Source organism: Biomphalaria glabrata, chromosome 15, assembly GCF_947242115.1.
Source record: "Biomphalaria glabrata chromosome 15, xgBioGlab47.1, whole genome shotgun sequence".
NCBI lineage: Eukaryota > Metazoa > Mollusca > Gastropoda > Planorbidae > Biomphalaria > Biomphalaria glabrata.
Genome location: NC_074725.1, coordinates 6,626,110 through 6,649,057, shown reverse-complemented (window position 1 = coordinate 6,649,057; position 22,948 = coordinate 6,626,110). Strand labels below are relative to the sequence as shown.

The 22,948-nt window shown below is 36.8% G+C and overlaps 1 protein-coding gene across 4 annotated transcripts in view; it reads right to left on the bottom strand.

The window, feature by feature from the left end:
- Positions 1-4,466: 4,466 nt before the first annotated feature.
- The window catches only part of LOC106058882 (organic anion transporter 3-like), a 35,071-nt gene continuing 16,589 nt past the window's right edge, over positions 4,467-22,948 (bottom strand). For all 4 annotated transcript variants that reach the window (XM_056012442.1, XM_056012444.1, XM_056012443.1 and 1 more), the window contains exons 5-11: positions 22,590-22,722; positions 18,532-18,644; positions 16,078-16,212; positions 14,096-14,172; positions 13,776-13,902; positions 8,946-9,018; positions 4,467-8,337 (exon numbers count right to left, since the gene is read on the bottom strand). In XM_056012442.1, the coding sequence (XP_055868417.1) occupies positions 7,672-8,337; positions 8,946-9,018; positions 13,776-13,902; positions 14,096-14,172; positions 16,078-16,212; positions 18,532-18,644; positions 22,590-22,722 (1,324 nt within the window). In that variant the 3' untranslated portion in view covers positions 4,467-7,671. The remainder of the gene's footprint in view (positions 8,338-8,945; positions 9,019-13,775; positions 13,903-14,095; positions 14,173-16,077; positions 16,213-18,531; positions 18,645-22,589; positions 22,723-22,948) is intronic.

Genomic DNA, 22,948 nt, shown 5'->3' with positions numbered 1-22,948 from the left:
TAGCTCAGGCAAACCATTCCATGCTCTAATAGCACTATGGAAGAACACGGCTAGTTCAGGCAACCCATTCCATGCTCTAATAGCACTATGGAAAAACACGGCTAGCTCAGGCAACCCATTCCATGCTCTAATAGCACTGCGGAAGAACATAGCTAGCTCAGGCAACGCATTCCATGCTCTAATAGCACTACGGAAGAACACGGCTAGCTCAGGCAACCCATTCCATGTTCTTTAGCACTACGGAAGAACACGGCTAGCTCAGGCAACCCATTTCATGCTCTAATAGCACTACGGAAAAACACGGCTAGCTCAGGCAACCCATTCCATGCTCTAATAGCACTGCGGAAGAACATAGCTAGCTCAGGCAACCCATTCCATGTTCTTTAGCACTACGGAAGAACACGGCTAGCTCAGGCAACCCATTCCATGCTCTAATAGCACTACGGAAGAACACGGCTAGCTCAGGCAAACCATTCCATGCTCTAATAGCACTACGGAAGAACACGGCTGTATTCAAATTTGTGTGCAAAGCCCTAGAAAAAAGAAATTAATTGACTTTTTTAAAATCTTTATTTTTATCAAAGAGTGGGCAGAAGGAAGCAAGAACAGTTGGACTATATGTATATGTGAGAGAGAGAGGCTGTAAGAGAGGCTGAAAGATGACATTGAGAGGAAAATGAGAAATAAAGAGAGAGAGAGAGAGACCGAGAGAAAGACACATGGACAGGGGGAGAGAAAAATAGAGAAATAGAGAATTAGATAGAGAGGGAAAAAAACAATGGCACAGAAGAAAATATAGAGAGAGAAAGACAGAGAAAGAGAGATAAAATCCCAGAGAGAGGGAGAAAGACAGAGAGAGGGAGAATTAGAAATAGAGAAATGAATATAAAGACACAGAGACAAAAAGAGAGAGATTGAGATAATGAAGCTGGGGAGAAAGAGAGAGAGAGAAAAGAAAGACAGTAATTTACCTTTACCTTTACCTATCCCTTAATCTGTTGGACAGTTGGGGTGCCTACCGTCTTTCTCCATTCCTCCCTGTCTTTTGCCTTGTTTAAAACCTCTATCAATGGTAGGCCCGTCCATTCTTTTATGTTGTCATCCCATCGCTTTCTCAGTCTACCTCTTCTTCTTTTTCCTGGTACTGTTCCCTGAAGGAAGGTCTTTGCGAGCCCCCGGGGATCTTGAAATATCGCCATATATTTTAAGCTTGCGTTTCTTTACAATAGTTAGCAGGTCATCATGGGGTCCGATCGCTGCAGTAACCCTGTCTCTAATCTTTTTGTTTGTAATGCGGTCTTTGAAAGTGATGCCTAGGATTCTTCTGTAGCATCTCAATTCCATTGCTAGGATCCGCCTCTCTAGCTCTGCAGTCAGCGTCTCAAGACTCACAAGCATATAAAAACATATATGAAGACAGTAATAAAGAGAGAAAAAAAAAACAAAAGATAGAGTGAAAGTTGGAGAAAGAGAAACAGAGAGAAAGAGTGATTAAAGGCACATTCCTCGTTCCATATGCTAGGAAAATTTGCACAAATGCTCCTTTTTCCTTAGTACTATTAGAGCATGGAATGGGTTGCCTGAGCTAGCCAGGAAAACCAGTGACTTGGCAGAATTTAAGTCATTGGTTAACATGCCTGACTAGGTGCATGACGCGTAGGACGTAATCTTTATAAGATAAGATAACATAAGGTAAAAAAGAATAAAGAGAGAGAGAAAGAGAGAGATTAAAAAGGTTTTGCATCAAAGTCACTGAGCATGTCTTAAAAATGATATTTAAAAAATATAATTTAAAGTCCACAGCCTCTCACAACGTATTTGACTATGTTCGGTTAATCCAAGAAAATCGGTATTGTACCCCCGCCAAACACACAAAAAAAACAAAACACAACAACACGCATACACAATTGTTTGGCTACTAAATTATCTTTGTTTCACTCAACAGTAACATTTATATAACTTGTCCCATCCACCCACACGCCTCTATAGCGTGCGCCCACATTAATTATTCATCTCTGGACTGTAGGGCAATGATTTGCAAGACCGAAGGAGCTAGGGGATATATGATTTGTTAAAACTATCTGAACAAGTGTCACGGTGGCATTCTATATTATCATTTATTTATGTTAAATGATTAAAGAGATGGCCTTCTGACCAACATGTTGGTCAGAGTGGTGCCAGAAACTTTCATGGCAACGGTCACCAGAATGTCCTAGATTTCAAGTCCAAATGTCTGTCAAGTTTAAAATGATTATGGTATTTACTATTTTTATTCTTTCTGTACTTTACGACACGTGTTCCAAAATAGAATTTTATTATCGACTTATCCCGCCTTTTAAGTCCAATAATCTAGATGAATGTATGTAGACTATAGCCTGCACACCAAAGACAGAACAGCGAGATGGTGAAAATTACACCGCGAATCGAGAATCCATAGCCTGAGAAGTATCGCTTCCGCTCTGACTTGTCGATACTCTTGTTAACAACTTCCGGTGGCCGTGAAATTTTATGGCACAACGATGTGGCCTGAGAGACATTTTAATGTCTTTTTTACGTCTGGTCCAAACCTCAACAAAAACAAACACAAGAAGTCAATAATAATTTGACCTAAATTTGGGATGTATATGCCACTGTTGGGTATTAAACAAAAACAAAGTCTTCCTTCAATCGTTTAAATCCGTCGACAATAGACAAATAATGTATACTAGTCCATTGTTTAAACATATTTCGCTATCTTTTTCAGTGCGATACTCCTTTTCATTCTCATCTACTGGGAAATTAATATGAGAGTAGGAGGGCAATACAGTATTTAATATAACTGGGACATCAATTAGAAAATAGGAGGCACTGGCGGATCCATTTGCGAGGGCGGAAGAGCGATCCCCCCCCCCCCCCGAATGTCAAATCTTAGTCACTGAGGAAAGGAAAAGCTGATTGTGGGGGAAAAACTTTGTTAACTTTTGAGTCATAACCTGATTTGATATAACGAAAGACTGTTTTGTTTTGTTTTTTATTTTAGGCACATCGGCACAATTTAGGCCATGTCGTGCCTGCAGTCCCTTAAGGACTACTCTTTCTCTCTACACAAAAGGGCCAAATTCTATACAGTCAAATCATTAAAATCAAGGTCTATTCACAGTTAAACTAGTAAAGGTAGTAAAAATTTAATTATTTGGTAAAAATCTAATGTAAATAGTACATGTTCACAAATTCATAAATCAGATCTTCGTAGACAACCCCACTTCCCGGATAAAGCCCAGTACCTTCCCAGGGTCGACATTATCAAATCGTGTTTTTAAGTTAGTGGCTCTAAAATATTTCTCCCTGACATCCTGGTATCTGGTTCCACGGTGAGGCGAGAGTCACAGTACTCACAAAGTGAGGGCTCATCTCTCTTCAGCACAAAAGAGTGCGTGATGTAGGTGTGGCCAATCCCAAGTCTGGACATGGTCGCGCTACCACGCCTTGTCAGACCCCTAGATGTGGGCCGCCACCTGACATCCGCCACAATCTGCCTGAGTTTATTGTGAGTCTCAGCCTCCCATCGGTTCTGCCACTCTCGGTAGGTGGCAGAGGCAATACTTTGTCTCAGGTCCGAGCAGGGAATTTGGGTTCCTGACACAGCATGATTTAGGGCTCTCTTTGCTTCTCTGTCTGCGGCTTCGTTTCCCTCAATGCCAACATGGGAGGGGACCCAGATGAAGGTGACATCCCTATGGTCGGCTGTTATTTGGTCCAAAAGCTTCAGGCTCTTATGTACCAATGGGATGTCAGTCTTCATCCGCCCCAAAGCTTGCAATGCAGATTTGGAGTCGGAGCAGATTATAAATTTCCTCCTTTCTGATGCTTTAACGGCCATAAGTGCAAGCGATATTGCATGCAATTCGGCCGTAAAGATGGAGCAGCCATCGGGAAGTCTAACGAAAGACTGGACATCTTGATTTCAAGGTGCAGGTCAAAGATTTAAAAACTTTATGATGTGCCCCATTAGCAGATCAAATAAAAACATGCATTTTTGAAATACATTATAGGTATATAAGGCTTGTCTGAATAGTTTTGAGACCTAACAATGAAATGTGTAGTTTTTTTCTTAATCTATACATTTCTCCCAGCGATGATGTCATTTATATACAGAGAGAGAGAGAAAGAGAAAATTGTAGTGTATATAAGTATGAATTCATAGTGTAATCCTGTAGGTATTTCTAGTGTATGCAAATGCAAAGACAGTTGCTTGTTGATAAACAGGCATACTATAAACAATTTCTCTGCCCTGAAATATATTCATTTTTCATTCCATAAACTTTTCAATGCGAAGATTTAAAGATAAACATTTGAAAATGTAATTTGAATGTTAATGTAACAAGGCAAAAAAACAAATAAAGTTAAATTCATAACCAATAAGTATTACATACAAACATCCAGATTCTAAAACGTGTTCATAGTAATGTTATAAGAACAAAAAGGAATTGTGTTGAACAGACATTTTTATTTCCAAACCATTTTTATTTATTAGACATTGTACTTGCTATGTGGTAACAGATTACTGCCAACATTAGATAATTTAAAATTATGTACATTTCAATGTCAGTACCGAAACATGTCATTACTTAAATATGTCTATATAAATTATATTCAAAATGTAGTACAAATTACTGGTCCCAATAACATTGTAACATCTTCATTGTCCAGTATAACAAGATTTACAATAGTACATGTGTCAAAAACTTATAGTCTACCAAATAGTCAAATACTTAGCTAAGCTAGTGTAGTCAGATCAAAAACTTATAGTCTACCAAATAGTCAAATACTTAGCTAAGCTAGTGTAGTCAGATCAAAAAGATACATGTAAAATTATATGCTAACAAAAAAAAAATAATAAGTATAATATTTTAATTATGATCAACAAGTTGCTTTAAACTCTAAAAATAAATATTTTTTAAGCCACTTAAGAAATTAGAATAAGTATACCTTGAAATTAATTTGAATTTTTAGATATTGAAAGCTGTGCTAGATTAAGATAAAACAAACAAACAGGACTGTGTAGTGTGAAATTATTAGAATCTACTAGATAGCAATTTAAAGTATGTCATATGGCTTTCAATAATGAATTTCTACTTAACATCATTGTAAGCTTCAAGCCAAGTGTAAGAAAAAAATCTAATTTGCAGACATTACACAAAAATACCAGATTAAGTATTGCTGCAAAATTTAATAGAAAACCAGCAAGTTTTAATGTCTGAAAATATTTATTGAATATGTCAGCAACAATGAAATTAACTTTGTAAAAATAAAAATGTCCATACATTAAAATTTTTTTCAAAGCCCAAAAAATTTTATCTAAAAAATAATGATCCAAGATTGTCAAAAAAGAACGATAACAACTTATAGTAGTCAGAGAAAAGTTAAGTTCAATTTCAAAGTACACTATGCAGCTGCCAGCAATACCTATATTTTTATTGTATTTTTTGGATGGAGGGGGGTAATTATTTACAGATATAATACTCAACCTTAACTCCTTATCATGGTAGAAGCAGACATTCAGCAGTCTGTGATTAACAAATTTATCTTTAGAAATAAAACTTTCAAACAAGAGAAAAGAAGTAAAGTTTATACAACAAAAATGAACAGACAGATAAAAAAAAAAGCATTCAATGCATACAGAATGTTGAAGTTTGAAAGATTAACATCTAAGTTACCATAGTTGAACAGCAGTTTAGTTTAGAATTCCAGGTTTTCTTATGTACAGTAGTGTTTTTTGTGAAGGGTTATAGTAATTGGTAAGAAACGTCATTTAAACTTTGAAATTAAAAGCAAGCATTGGGCTTTTTTATTGAAATAGAGATTAAATGGGCACCAGAAAATTTATCAGGAACAGTTCTGTTTCGAACCATAAATAAAAAAAACAATAATTAAGAACAAAACTTTCATACATAGCTATAAAAGTCTATCTGTTTCTAATAATCAAAGTTGTATGTTGTATTTAGATTGCACATATATTTATTTCTCTTAACAGATCCATCCTTACAAATATTTACATGTAAACTTATGACATACTCAATTATTTGTTGTTTCAATCTCTTACAAAGAGGTGAATGTAATAATAAGCTCCTTATTGGTTTAACTTTGTACAGAAGATCATTGAGATATACAATCTACATACTTATGAACAGATTGGAATACTTCATGTTTGTTAAATACATTGGAAATGTAACATTTGGAAATAATCAACAGGTTCAAAAAATAAAACAGGCAGGTGACCGAAAAAAAAAAAGCAAGCGACAGTTGTATGATGTGGCACCGACACTTATCAAATACAAAGAGGTTTGATAAATGTATTTTCATATCTGTATGTATTTTATGTAATGGTGTGTATAATAATATTAATAATAATAATCATCTCATAATTTAAGAAAAAATAGAGTTGGAAAAACAACAAAAATATGGGAACCTAGGCTTGGAGATTAAGCGTTTCTGGAAGTTATCTAAAATAACAATGTACCCCATTGTTATATCAACTGATTATAACTAATTACAACTGATCTCACAGACACCTTCAAGGCGCTTAACATTCTTAGAAACATTCTCATTGCCTGGCAGAGTGTGGTACTGCTGTAGACCTGCCACAATACCAGAAAATTCCTCAGTGGAAACTGATAAAGGGACTATGATGAATTTGTTTCCCTTTAGCAAAACTCGACCCTGGCAGCGCCAGAGAATGAATACTCGTTCATCTCTAACATAATATTAATAAAAATAATAATAATAAAATTCCTTATTGGACTCTTAAGAGGACTACAAGGATTTTTTGTTTCCATTTGACAAAGCTTGGCCCTGGAAGTGCCAGAGAATGAAAAATAGTTAATTTCTAAAATATAATAAGGATAATAAAAATAATAACATAATATAATAGATGTATGGATGTGTACATGTAATTGTATGAAACTGAAAAAATTAATAATGGAAAAAAGGAATCCTCTACTGAATTCAGTAGATACTGGTCTATAATCCCACAATTCTTAGCGAGGTAGGTTTTTTAATAACATTTATGTTTCAATCACTTTAATGTTTAAACATATAAAACATTTTTATTTAGATAATACCAAATTAGGACTTACAATGCACCAAGACATTGTCTCAGACAAGACTAAACATGTTTAATGATACAAGAGTATTTATTAGATCTATGCTCTAGATACTGAGAAAATATTCAAGGGCAGAAAATTAGAAACAGTATCAAAAGTATTTCAAATTAATCTTAATTTTTCATTTGGTCATGGGATCAAAGATTTTCAATTTCAATACCAAAATGTTGGAACCAAAAAAAAAAAAGTTGTGTTTCTCTAGACTAGATCTTAATCCTAAAATTTTATTTACATCGATGACATTTTGAAAAAAAAAATGTTTAGCTCCCCTTGATTACTCATTTTGGTAAATGTAGATAGTAAATACAAAAAATACTAAATAAGTTTTAAAAATCCATTTCGGTTTTACATTTGCTGGTTTTAAGCACAATTAAAATATAAGTTAAATAGCTTAAAAAATTGGGTTATTTCAACAGCCAGCCACATATGCTAACTGTATTAAGCTAATGTTTCAGTTACATAGTATTAATATTGTTTAGTCATATAACCCTTCAAGAAATAAAACTTCCTTAGAAAGACCTTGTATCACTTAATATTCCCGAACAAATTTCTTGTGATCTTCTGAAGTATTAGGAGTTCTGACAATGCCGTTGGATTCCTTGCTGGCCTCAGATTGCTCTGTACTGAAAGATGTTTGAACTAGTACTGAATGATGTCCAGTTCTGGAGGATGACCCTTCTGAATCTTGATCATAAGACCTGGCAGAGTTTGTTACATTACTGGAAACAATGATGCTCTCTGATTTGTTTTCATTTGCTGAGGATTCCAAGCCCAAATTGTCTATTCCAGCATTCACGTTCTCTTCTTCTCTATTAGGTTTGTACATGGGAAATCTTTCGCGGAGCAATGGCAGCTTCTCGTTGACAGACACAACTTTTTCTTGAGCAAGCTGCCTGTCAACACTCTCTTCAGACTTTTCTTCATCACTGTCATCCTCGTACTCAGAGTAGTTTTTGTGTTGAATGAGGTCAGTGTCAAGGTCGATGATGGATTTGGCCCGTGATATTCTCCGACCAGAAGTGTCAGACTTATTAGTAGTTTGGCTGCTGGTTATGAGAGAACTTTGTCTGGAAGCAGACTTGTGAAGGGTGTCCTCCATTATCAGGTTTTTGGTTTCTTGCAGTGACCACACCGCAACAATACAGAAGAAACAGGTCACAGTGATCACACTGTAGGCTACAGTAGGAATCGTTTCCTGATATAGAAATACAAAAATAAAACTTATTGTCTTCATGACCAAAATAATACTACAATATCATAATCACAAAATAACACTTGAGTAACAAAAACTCTTGTGAAATAAGTATTTTTTTTGAAATCTTTAAAAAAAAAAAAGCTTTTTTAAGGGTAGGAATTGCAAATTCAACTGACATATACCTCAGTACCTAGTTGGAAGAATAAGCTCCTTTTTATATACATAAAACAAAATTAATTAATAACTACGAATTGATTAATTTTTATTAATTCATGTATTTGTATCAATTTTTTTTAAATTTTATTTTTCTTATTCAATCAAAATATAAATACTATCAAAGAAAGAGCACTGATGACTTTCAAAAACTAATTATCACTGTATTGAGCTGAATGTGAACAAAAAATAAATGAACAAAACAATTAGATAGTTAATAACTGACTGCAATTGATGCCCAACCTTTACCAGCCAGGAGTGAGATAAATTTCCATCATGCACTTCCACGAGCTGCTTAACAGCTAAAAAAAAACGAGGCTGGTTTGTATCAAGACACAGACCAGATATTGTCCATTGGTCATAGTTTGGGCATAATTGCTTTAATTTATACTTACAATGTTTATAAGAAAAGGTGCCAGAACCCCTCCGACTTTAGCTGCAGTGTTGGCCGCACCGTATCCAAGTGTCCTATAGTCAACAACATAAGAAATATTGTATAATTAGTTACTGACCTTGTGATTATGTATGTTGTGCAGCAATTGAGTGGTAGACTTAGAATTATTGGGTTCCAATCCCCATAAAGGATGAGATGTTTTTTACTTTTGGGAGAATTTGCAGACAACGTTTTGAATTACACAATAGAGAAATCGTGGGAGTACATGTCACAAACAATTCTTGAAAAATTTAAAGACATACTGACCTGTTTATATACAGAATAAACTAAAGTATAGAGAAAAGGATCATCATTGTAGCAAAATAAGAAACACAAAATAAGAAACACAAAAATTTTTGTTGTTGTTTTTTTGACAAGCAAGTCAAAAAGGTTGACGACCCTGGTCCATCACATTTCAAACCATAAAATTAATGTGTAAATGTTAATAGATAGTAGGCCTAATAATATAAAAATTTCTATAATACTGTTACGTATTTCTGAATCTTCTGGCTAGAAGTATTAGTTGGCACACAAATAAAAACACAGCAAAGAACTTGACGACTAAACTTTCAGTTTCATATAACTTTAATGACTATTAACTCTAACAATTCGTTACTGTAACATGTAGCGTAGAAGACTGTACAGTATCTGTCAGTTTACAGTTAGCTATACTTCGTTGCACTGCATCTCTTCACTTCGTTGCAATTCCTCTCTTCTCAACTTGCATCGAGCCGTATTCCACAGAACAGACCAACGACACACTTCCCAGTGTCGCTCCAGGTCTCCCAAAGCTGAACCAAGTCGTACTCAAGTCTACCGAATCAGAGCCGCACACGTCTTACATCGACTGTATCGACTGTAACGGCTCAAGTCCACTGTAGTTCACTGTATAGACTTTAACGACAGTAGTCCACTCCAGTTAACTCTACCCTAGTTAACTTGCATCGAGTCGTACACATTTCTCTTCCACAGAGCCGCACACGTCTTACATCGTCTGTATCGACTGTAACGGCTCACTCATGACTCCATACGACTGACTTTAACATTAACTCTCTGGCTTATATAGAGTCCCTAATCGCTTGTCCAAAGTTGCACAACCACGGCTAGTATCCTCTGAAATAACACGTGAGGAAACATCACATCCTGTCTTTGTTTATACATGTAGATTCCAGAAAACATCGGCTGCAGTGTCATCAAGTTGGGGTCACACGTAGTGACCTCTATCTGTCACTGTTCATTAGTAACTGTCCCCCTACTTAGATCTGTTCGTCCCCTGGAACAACACGTGAGGGCACGTCACATCCTGTCTTTGTTTGTACATGTAGATTCCAGAGGACACTCGCTGCTGTGTCATCTCGCCGGGGTCATACGTTGACCTCTACCTATCACTGTTCATTTGTAACACTGCCCCCTTCTTAGATCTGTTCGTCCCGAACAGATTCTACTTCACCACGATACTGATGAAATCGATCGACGATCAAGAAGGAAGCTTTGGTGGTTGCCCCCTTCTCAGAGATGTTCTTTCAATCTGGCCGTTGTCCATCTTCTTTCCATAGAAGAATGGGAGCCAAATCCTCATTTTTCAGCAGGTCCTCACAAATGTTTTCATCAATCTTGGTATGGAAACATCGATCTTCAGATGACGACATTGGGCACTCTTGTCGAGAAAATTCATCAGCATTCTAACGAGTTCGTGCTTCACTGGCTGAGTTTTACATTCTCCAGCATCTTTTTACAGAGCTTCTTCAGAGATACACAGGTTCATCACAGTACAGCAATATTCACATGTTCTTCTTACAACAGCAACTGACTTTGGGTTTGTACGATGTCTGTTGGGTTGATCTTCTTGTACAGTTCTGTCACAGATGGTTACTCACTACAGTTCTGACATCTTTAAACTACTTCTTTTCTGTCCTTCTTGCTTCTGACTTAATTAGCGTTCTTCTAAAACCTTTGTTATACTTCATCAAGCTATTCTCATGAGGAATGTTCTTAAATTATTCTTTAGTGGCTTCACACTTTCAACTGATAGTAAGGCTTTCTTCTTTGGTCTGATGGTTCCGGACAGAATCTTTCTAAAAACATGGGCTGTGGAGTTTCATCAGTGCAGGTGGGGGTCTATCAGTGGGAGAAGTGGTGGGCTTGTTTTCTAACAACATGGGCTATGGAGTTTCAGAAATGCAGGTGGGGGTCTATCAGTGGGAGAAGGGGTGGGTTTGTATCTTGATCTTGTTGGAGCCATCCACGTTGCACTCTGCATATGTCGCTTTCTCCGCCTCCTCAATTTGATATTTCTTTGGTTGCGTTGATGTCGTTGTCGTTGTCTTGCTTTCCTGTCGATCAATGCTGATGGCAGCGACTTAGCACATAGGAAGGCATTGTATTTCATAGCTGTAGTCATCAAGACTGTTGATCTAACAAGTTGCTTCAGCATTATTCTTTGATGGGTGCTTTGCGAATGAGCTGCAAGTCCACTTGAAGGCAAGTTGTCAAACACGTCATCACCTTCATCCGAGTCTGGAGGACTCGACTGTGGGGCAGGTTGATAACATTCAACGTGCAAAGGTCCATCAACTTCAGCATCAGTTTCTATTGTAATTCCTTGACTATCACCAGGGCTTCTCGCGCCTACCTTGATAGCTGTACAAGCTTCTGTTAGGTCTAGAGCTTGTTGGTGTATTTCTTGGCATTCACAGTCTTCTTGCATAGCTACGTACGTACAGTTCTTGTCAAACGCATGAGTGCAATAATCAAGCTTCGAGTTCCTCTCGTAGACACTGGCAGATAGACAGAAGTCTTTAAGGCCCACAGCAACAGGCTTGGACGCAGACCCAACGTTGTCTTGATCTGTTTGGCTAGTTGCGGTACTCATATCAGGTATATCTATAGCTAAAGCTTCGGTCAAACTATAGGTCTCTTCTATTGTTTCTTCAGCGGTCTCATTCTGCTTCTCGTTGAAATAGTAACAGCTACCCTCTCTTTTCATCTCTTGTGGGCCACATTCATTTGGTTTGCTATCACAGTCAAAGACAGCACAACCATCACCAACATGCCTATCGTAATTGTCTGTATCGCCACATCCTTGGTTGGACAATTGTTCGCTGTTCATCAATGGTGTAGCTCTTTCATCAGTCGACTCAATCTGATACTGCTGGGTGTTCAGCAGCTCATTAATCATGATTCTCGTTTGATCTTTTATTTGTTCTTCTGTCTTGTTGGGCGTGGTAGCTATTTGTTCATTTTCATTCATGGCTTTGGTCAACTGGTCAAATGAAGAAAATCTGGTGTTGATTTCTGATTCTATCTCCTTAATGCTCTCTTTCACCGAGTTCATTTTGTATTGCAAAGTTCTCAGGAGCTCTATCGTATTAGGTTTGATTTCAAATTGGCAAGTGTCTGGATTCTCATCTTCCTCCAACAGGGCTTGTCTGAGACGTGCTGTTAGCGATTCCTTATTTCCGTTAAGCTGTAGACCTCTTTCTCGAAGCTCTTGTCTAAGTTCTTTCATGTCAAGCAAATTAAGAAGTTTGTAGGAATACATTCTAGCCAGAAAGATCCCACTTCTGACACCAATTGTTACGTATTTCTGAATCTTCTGGCTAGAAGTATTAGTTGGCACACAAATAAAAACACAGCAAAGAACTTGACGACTAAACTTTCAGTTTCATATAACTTTAATGACTATTAACTCTAACAATTCGTTACTGTAACATGTAGCGTAGAAGACTGTACAATATCTGTCAGTTTACAGTTAGCTATACTTCGTTGCACTGCATCTCTTCACTTCGTTGCAATTCCTCTCTTCTCAACTTGCATCGAGCCGTATTCCACAGAACAGACCAACGACACACTTCCCAGTGTCGCTCCAGGTCTCCCAAAGCTGAACCAAGTCGTACTCAAGTCTACCGAATCAGAGCCGCACACGTCTTACATCGACTGTATCGACTGTAACGGCTCAAGTCCACTGTAGTTCACTGTATAGACTTTAACGACAGTAGTCCACTCCAGTTAACTCTACCCTAGTTAACTTGCATCGAGTCGTACACATTTCTCTTCCACAGAGCCGCACACGTCTTACATCGTCTGTATCGACTGTAACGGCTCACTCATGACTCCATACGACTGACTTTAACATTAACTCTCTGGCTTATATATAGTCCCTAATCGCTTGTCCAAAGTTGCACAAACACGGCTAGTATCCTCTGAAATAACACGTGAGGAAACGTCACATCCTGTCTTTGTTTATACATGTAGATTCCAGAAAACATCGGCTGCAGTGTCATCAAGTTGGGGTCACACGTAGTGACCTCTATCTGTCACTGTTCATTAGTAACTGTCCCCCTACTTAGATCTGTTCGTCCCCTGGAACAACACGTGAGGGCACGTCACATCCTGTCTTTGTTTGTACATGTAGATTCCAGAGGACACTCGCTGCTGTGTCATCTCGCCGGGGTCATACGTTGACCTCTACCTATCACTGTTCATTTGTAACAATACATTTTATTGCAAGTAAAAAGTTGAAAGATGTATCTTAAAAACATAATGTGATATTTTATTCAAGAGAAGCTTTAAAAAGATGATAGTGCATATTTATGCAAAGATTTTAAAACCTATTTGAAGATATATATTAGCAAAAATATATAATGAGTAAAATTAAAACCTGTAATACCGACGTGCCTTAAAAACACAAAATAGAGCTCCAAGAGATTTGTATAAGTCCAAGAAAAGAGGCCAAAGGCCCAAGGATTCCTGTGATGACAAAGCTAAAATTGAATAGCGCAAATGCGTTTACCTTATAACAGTAGGATAAACCTCGGTAGAAACTACGATAAATACAGCAGCTGCACCAGCAATGAAAGACCTGCAGCAGATACACATTATTGTAATACCCGTTTCCTTGTTTGGTAAATGGGGAACAACTGTGGATAATCAAAAGCAGAAGAATGAATGAGAATGGCCAAAGTTGTGTCCCATATTATTTCATTCATTTACAGCAAAAGTACTATTTAAAAGTTGTTTTTTTATAACTATGCCACAAATTTCACGAATAATTGTCATTATAATGCAAGAACTCAATCAAAATATTATTGTTATAAGAATATACAAACTTACGATGAAAAATAAGGGCAAGTAATCCTGCCACAGTTGCAAAACTGAAATAGATGAGCGCGGTCAATCTTCGCCCTATACTGTTCCAAATAAAATATACAAGAAATTCAAGTCATTATATTTTTTTAAAATGTTTTTTGTGCATTTGCATAGTTTCAAATCGGTGGAGGATGGCAGACGTGTGAGGGAGGGGTGTTGTATAAGGTCGTTGGGTTGTAGCTCCAGACAACTAGTACAACTAAACCTCTCTCTCTCTCTCTCTCTCTCTCTCTGAAGTCTAAATGCTTAACTTAAATGAACAAAAACCTTTGAAACAAAAATGAACAGATCAAATGGCGGCATTTCGGGAGGCCACTAAAAAGATTTATTCATTATTTCTTAAAGTTCTTTCATGCATATCATTTGTGTTCCTTAACAAAATAGCCAATATATATATATATATATAATTATATATATAGGCTAAAGAATACTCGTACTGAGAATGTTAACTAAGATACTGTTAAATGTTGTTTTTTTTCCCTTTCAGACCTTGTGGTCATATGTTTACATGGCCTACGGTTAACGAGGGTGCCATGTGGCCAGCACAACGACCAACCGCCTTTACGTTTCCCCAACTAATGTCATGTACCCATTAGAGCTGGGTGGACTCAAAGGCGCCCGAAGATCCCTAAATAAAAAATCCCAGTCTTCACCAGAATTCGAACCCCGAGCGCTTCACCGCTCAGCCACCGCGCCTCCCACTGTTAAATGTACGGGGTATATAAGAGGGACATCGCTGATGACATGAGACGGACATATTCATAAATTGTTGATGTCGATAACGAGCAGGTTTAAGTAAGTTGAAAGATGTTAAAAATTGTTAACATCATGTCATTCGAGCTGGGTATTTCTACCCTGAAACTTGAAAGCTTATAAATATTTGAACCTGATATTCGTACTGTGCGTTTATTACAAAACGGTGCATTACGCTATGTGCTAGACTAAAGCTTCTTCTTATTCTTGTATCTGTACAAGAACTGATGAATTGTTGTTTTTTTTAATAGTTATTACAAAAACAATTTCCTTATAGATATCACTTTGAATATAATTCTTCACCCCAGGTCCGGATTTAGGGGAGGGCAGGTGGGGCTACTGCCCCGGGATATCCAAAAGAATGGCACCTCCACAAAAAGTCTAAAAATATATCCGAATTTCCCTGGTCGGAAACTTGAATAGAAAATACAATAAACATGCATATATGTGACCCTGCGGGACCCAGTAGAACAAAGAGCATATGGGATACGAGGCCTTCATCAGCTACAAAACAAACAAAAGAAGACAAACAATTAACACAAATAGGCTTAAGTGAACTTATCTGTCCGATGTTGTTCTCTATCTAAGCAGAAAAGAAATATATTCTTGTTTATTGTATATTCTATACAGTCGTTCACCTCTGCAGCAGTACCTATATATTTGTTTTAGGCCAGAAACTTGTACGTTTTGGTTTGTTTCTAAATTTTAATTTTTAACCGCCAACACTTTTAAATCTCAAGCTAAAATAGGCATATTTAATTATGTTTTATGAAAATTGAAAGTTAAATTACATTTAAAAGTACTCGATTATTCATAAGTGGAACTTTTTAAACTCTTTCTCTCCGTAATTATTTACCACATTCTAGTCACATCTAGTGGAATCAATGTTGATATCGTCAGTTAGGAGAGAAAGAGTTAAAGCTTTCCAAAAAAGTGGAGGAGCCTCAACAAAAACCCTGCCCTGGGCCTTCACATACTTAAATCCGGCACTGCTCCAACACACACACACACACACACACAAACACACACTCATTTTTGTAAACTATATATTATTGAAAGTAACATACAGGATGACGAATAATGCTGGGCGAATACATATTTATGAAATATCATGCTAATATTTTGGTTGATTTATGTGTTTATATTAGTCAAATTAGCATTTATAATCTTTACAATAAAGACCTGGCACCTACCAGTTATTGAAATAGCACGTGACCAGTATGAACGGGATCTCGACCACCTCGACCAGCAGCATGTTGACGTAGATGTTGCCCGCCAGGTTGGTGATGCCAAGGATGATGCCGTAACCTACTAGAGAGGTCGTGAACCTGGGAGGAGCACACGTTTAGATATCACAAAAAAAATCAATCTTAAGTGTTGACATATTGTATAGAGCTACCATAATTTTGGGTTGTTTTTTTTTACTACAAAGCTTATCTCAACTCATTCTGTCGGTCTGTCTGTCAGTCTGCCTGGTACAATTTTTTTACAATTTATTTGTCCTACTTCCCATTCTCGGATCAAGTTGAAACTTTGCACAATTATGCATTGTCCCTAGCAATATATCAATCAATAAAAACAATTAAAATTCATTAATTTAGTAGTGGTAATTAATAAATTATGTTTAATATGAAAAAAAGGGAAAAAAATTACAGCATTGAGATATATGCCTGTAAATATGCAGTTCTTCACCTTATTTAAGCTTCATTTCGTGTTTTTTTTTTAATATTTTTTATTTGTTTTGTTTTACACTTTCATCTAATCAAGAAACGAAAGAAAACTTAATGGAAAAATACTTTTTGGATTGAGGTCAAAGATTTTTGAGGAAAGTAGGCCTACACTAGTTTTACATGTTGTTCCTTCAGGGTAGAAGATAATTTGGCCTACAGGCTAGCCAAAGCCGGCCACAGGACGGCGAAGTATGGCTTCGGCCAAGGTTCGAGTCAGGCCCCATTAAGACCACGCATTACCACAAGATATCTTCCAACACACAGATACAGTCACACACTATCTAAAAAGATATAAGCTCTGAACAAAGTGAATGCGCGAAGACTTACGGTGGACGAAAGAAGGGGGGGGGATATAAATAAATTACGTAATTAAAAAAAATTTTTTTACCTTTTTAATTTTTTTAGCGTCCCGCGAAAGGGAAAAGACGCTTATTAGTTTTTTGTGTGAAATGTCCGTCCGTCCGTCCTGTTTAGATCTCATAAACTAGAAAAAATAGTGAAAATCCGACATGTAAGTTATGTCCTACTAAATACTACATTTACCAAAAAAAAAAATGTTTACTTTTTTTAAGAGAAAAAAAAAATCTATTTTGTATGCATATAAGTTGGACATAATTTAAAACAACAATTAATAAGTAGGTTTTCATATTATCGCGTGAACTGCAGTGATACACGAAGACCACAGTACACTTAACTAAAGGAACTTTTTTTTTTTACGAAATGTTTTTTTTTCTTCCTTTTTTTGAAGATATGAATAAGAGATTGACCCTTTACAAAACAATTAGATCAATTAGATATTCATTATAAGACATCAGGCCAGGTTCGCATTTGACTTCAAATTGACTTTCACCTATCCTTTGGTCTGCTGGACCGCTGGGGCACCACACAAGACCTGTCAACCTTCTTTCTTCATTCTTCTCTGTCATTTGTCTTTGATATAATTTAATTCTGATGTTCTTTCTGAAAATATTGAAATCTGACTTTTTACCTGCCTGGGTGGACCACTTCGGGGGCCGATTTTGAGTTTGTGTTTCCACACAAACTGTCTTTGTAACCTTGTTTATTATGCGTCACAAAAATCATTTCGCCTAGGGCATCCAATTATCTAAAGCAGGCCCTGTGTCTATCCTAAGGAGGTCTCATCTATACTGACTTCGTTTCTTATATGCCACTATCAAACAATGTTTGGCACACTTTTTTTTTTGCACTAAACCACAAATTAACTTTTATTCTTTCACCTGTAAGGTAATTTTTATTATTTATTTGGCATTTGGCAACAGTAATATTTCAATATGTCATCATTATATTATATTTCAAACTCACTATTTACATATTCTTACGTTGTCCTTTAGGCTCCATTATATCGCATTCATATTTCTTTATATCGTATTGTCATCTCTATTTATCTCACTGTCTTTTATTGCTTTAAGAGCTTTGAAAATCAAAGTGTTTAGAAAGAGAAGATCACTCTGATGAATTGTTTATGCGAAAATCTCCCATATATTGTAGACATGTTCAGTTTCGCACTCACGCCAAACCAAGAGATACATATCACGTGGGTGTGCGGGCCTTTTCTTATAGGCTAATCTTTCACCTTCACATCCACATATCCCTTAGTCTGTTGGACCGTTGGGGCATCACACAAGATCTGTTAACTGTTGTTCTCCATTCTTCTGTCTTTTGGCTTGGATAGAGACAGGCTCGTCCATTCTTTTATGTTGTTTCCCATCGCTTTCTCTGTCTTCCTCCTCTTCTTTTTTTCTGTTACCGTTCCTTGAAGGAAGATCTTTGGGAGCCCCGACGACCTAGTGATATGGCCGTAGAGTTTTAGTTAGCGTTTTTTTTTTTTTGACAGTAGCTATTTTTGTCCCTATTACATGCTAGGTCATTTATTTAGGTCAAAGGTCACATACTTACCAGACAAACTGCTGAGTTAATGTTAGTCTAGCCATAGACCAGCCCCTGTAGACGTCTAAGTAAGTATATTTCTTTCCTTTTTCTTTCAATTCCTTTTCTTTCTGAGCTATTTTCTTAATGCCAGAAGTAACAATAGAAGGCATTAACAAGTAACACTAGAAGACTTTAACATGTAACAATAGAAGGCATTAACTAGTAACAATAGAAGGCATTAACAAGTAACAATAGAAGGTATTAACAAGTAACAATAGAAGGCATTAACAAGTAACAATAGAAGGTATAAACAAGTAACAAAAGAAGGCATTAACAATTGAAGACTTTAACAAGTAACAATAGAAGGTATTAACAAGTAACAATAGAAGGCATTAACAAGTAACAATAGAAGGTATTAACAAGTAACAATAAAAGGCATTAACAAGTAACAATAGAAGACATTAACAAGTAACAATAGAAGGTATTAACAAGTAACAATAGAAGGTATTAACAAGTAACAATAGAAGGCATTAACAAGTAACAATAGAAGGCATTAACAAGTAACAATAGAAGGCATTAACAAGTAACAATAGAAGGCATTAACAAGTAACAATAGAAGGCATTAACAAGTAACAATAGAAGACATTAACAAGTAACAATAGAAGGTATTAACAAGTAACAATAGAAGACATTAACAAGTAACATAGAAGGTATTAACAAGTAACAATAGAAGGCATTAACAAGTAACAATAGAAGACATTAACAAGTAACAATAGAAGGCATTAACAAGTAACAATAGAAGGCATTAACAAGTAACAATAGAAGGCATTAACAAGTAACAATAGAAGACATTAACAAGTAACAATAGAAGGCATTAACAAGTAACAATAGAAGGCATTAACAAGTAACAATAGAAGGCATTAACAAGTAACAATAGAAGGCATTAACAAGTAACAATAGAAGGCATTAACAAGTAAATACAAAAAATATATTTAAAATATAAAACAATTATCCTCCATTATGAAGCTAATAAATGTTAGTAAGAGCAATTACTCTGCTCACTATAACTAATTTATAATTAATTAAGAAAAAAAGATTTTAGTAGGTTGATAAAGATCCAGACTTGAAAAACGTTAAAAGACAGTGTTCTAGCCTAGGATGCTGGATATAGCTAGAGATATGCGATAGATTATAGAAAATTCTAGTTTGGGGATAGAGTATTGATGTGTATTGAACAATTTTTATAAGTATTATATGCACAAATGTATTGTTACTAATTAACTCTAGCCGTTCAGGTTATGATATCTACATGACATTTATTAGTTTATTGAACTCTTTGCGGAATTCCCACTGACGTGCGCTCAAAATATAGATCTCCAGAACAATTTAATTTTAAGATGATTGTGACAAGTCAAAAACTCGCTGTCAGAGTCACTCTAAATTATCACAGCATTAATTATTATTTTTCCTTATTTATTTATTTTATTTTAATTATGTCCCCATCCTACCCCCAAATTCTTCACCCACGCCACCTTTTCCGCTCCAGGCTAGACTTAGTTGACCACATTGGAGATAGCTAAAGCGCGTCCTTTCATTTATCTGCCCTTGATCGGGGAAAGGTAAACACACAATCTCTTTTGTCTTGCCCGCCGGATGTCTGAAGGACGGTCGCGGTTGACACCACCTTGGTTTGAATGCAAGCTAATCCTTCTCCCCCCCCCCCCTTTCTCTCACGTCTCTCTTTGATCTAAGAGATTACCCTGGTCAACACACCGCGTGATATTCCCAGGTGCGGCTCCCACCTCGAGTCAAATCCACCCACGTGTAAGATAAATCTTAGCCTAGGGCATTTCCTGTGTCCGCCCGCACATTCCAGGCTTATATAAAGTAAACCAACTCAAATCAGACTCTCTTTCATTCTCATTCGAGCTGAGCTATCGAGTCTGGACTGCTTCATTTTTTCTCACTCCTAGAGGAATACCTGGTGGTAAGCCGAACTTAATCACAAGTTCCATCTTAATTACTCTGTGTATATTTCCATTGGATTTTATCATGTGTATTTTGCCTAGTTCATTTATATTTAATTAGTGCATTGTGTATTTCTCACTGGCGTAAGTAGAAAACATAAACATGTCCTATGTATTTATTTATGTATTGCATTAATCTATTAATGCCACGTTGCTCAATTGATCGTTGATGCAACCATGTATATATTTGTACATCTTAGTCTATTTCCTTTATCTCGGTTGACAGCCTTGATGATTTTACTAGCGCACTAATACTGCGTCTAGAAAAGAGTTATGAATTATCTCCCCTTTACTAATTTTACTCTTATGAGAGTTACCCCGCTTGAACGGACACACTCTCCATTCAAGCGCGCTCTATTGTTCTCGATCGACGGTCATTTGTAAACATACCGTCAGGATCGCTGACCACCGCCTAATTCACCCCCCCCCCCTTTTTTTCTTTCTCTATCCACCTGTGTTGTTTATTTGAGATTATTATTTCCCCTTCTATGTACATTTTTATATTATTACTTTCCCTCTTATGTACATTTTTATATTGCTACTATCAGCCATCTAGTATTCCAAATCCCATTTGTCGTCATCTCCCCTTTTGTGCTCAAAAGCAATTTCACCAATCTGACGAATGCACCTCAGTCGAGGGCATCGATAAGATGCATGAGAGACATGTCCTAACTTGTCTTTATTTATCCGCAGCCTCCCTCAGGTGTCTGCCTATTTGTTTAATATCAAGAATCACCTACTATCTTTGTGCTTAGTGCTATTCAGCACTGCACTAGCTCACTGACCTGCCTATTTATGTGCTTTGTGCTATTCAGCACTGCACTTGCCTACTGAGATCTACTCAACTCTACTACTCGGCGCTATCGGCATTGCCCGCCTATTCGACAGCCCACCTGTCAAGCTATTAGGTGCGACGTCCCTATAGATTCAGATCTGTGTGAGACGTCATAGCTACGCCAACTTCTGCAACTCACTGGACATATCCTGTCAACTACGCTGCCCACGGCAGATCAGCTCTGCCCGCAGTAACCTTGTGCCCACGGTAGCCGGCCACCCGCCCTACTGTGCCCACTACAGATATTAGATTTTGGGGATTGAGACTCCACAAGAACTATATCACCGACGTCCCTCTATCCGCTAGAGCGCCACCTCCAGCTGCAGAACCTCACGCCAGGACACAGCCAGCTGCGACATCAACAGGAATACCAGCTAAGTCAGAGGACAAAGTGACATATTCTTATTAGGTGCAAGAGTGATGATTAAATCTAGTAATACTTAGAGCTAGATGCAAACCCTCCCCCTTTTTATTCTTATATGTATATTTATGTAAATAAATATTCTTCATTTTTAACTTTTGTATCTATCTTTCATTGCTTTGTCTCGTTGCGTGTCTGCTCCCGATTCATATGCTGATAGGTTGGTGTGTGATAGCTTTAAAAATAATCATCCCCTAGACTTAAAACGCGCCAAACACACATCACATTTCCCCACCTGTCACAATGATTATATTTTTAACAAAATTAAAACGGTCGAACCAGAGTTTTCCCTGTGTGGCCAATTAACTGTTAATTTTGTTCCTTAAGATCTTATCTTATTCTTATCTTTTACGATACAGACGTTACTTCAAAAAAGAAAATGATTACGTCCTACTCGTCATGCATTTAGTCATGCATATTTTAAGTTTGACCAATTAAATCTGTATAAATTTGCATAACTTTGTTTACAAAAAAAATAGTCAATCTTAATGTAAACCGGAAAATTGTGTTATGTCTTTAAAACCCTATAGGATCCGACTGTGGGGGCCTACTGTGCTCAACAGGTAGCTATTGTTTTAAAAGGACACCTATATGTGTAAAAGACACCTGACATTGTTTTTAAAGGACATCTGGCATTGCGACAAATTTTGTTTCTATAGGACATTACAAGGCTGCAAATGTCACCTGACATTGCTCTTTCTATAGGTCACTTTATAAAACTGCAAATGACACCTGACATTCCTGTTTCTATAGGACACCTGAGATGGCAGCAAATGTGTAGAATTATAAATAGCCTACTGACCTGGATCTTCTGCAGACATTTCTCGTGTTCATAATTAGTCTTTCCGTTCATCCTGGCAATCGTCTCAACAACCTTGGCAGCTTCATCCACTTTTCCTTTCACAGTCAGCCACCTCATACTTTCTGGCAGGAAACTGGGCAAAGAAGAAGCACAAATTAGCAGACGATCGATGACAATATAGGTCTGAAAGGGATACTGTATTTTTTTTTTTGCAAAGCTATGTCTGTCTGTCTGGTAAAAAATTTGAACATGTTTTTTTCTCCCATTTCCAAATCTCGGATCAAGTAGAAATTGTGTATAATTATTCATGGAACCTGACAAATCAAGAATGAATCAAAAAAAAATTGTTAATTAATTGT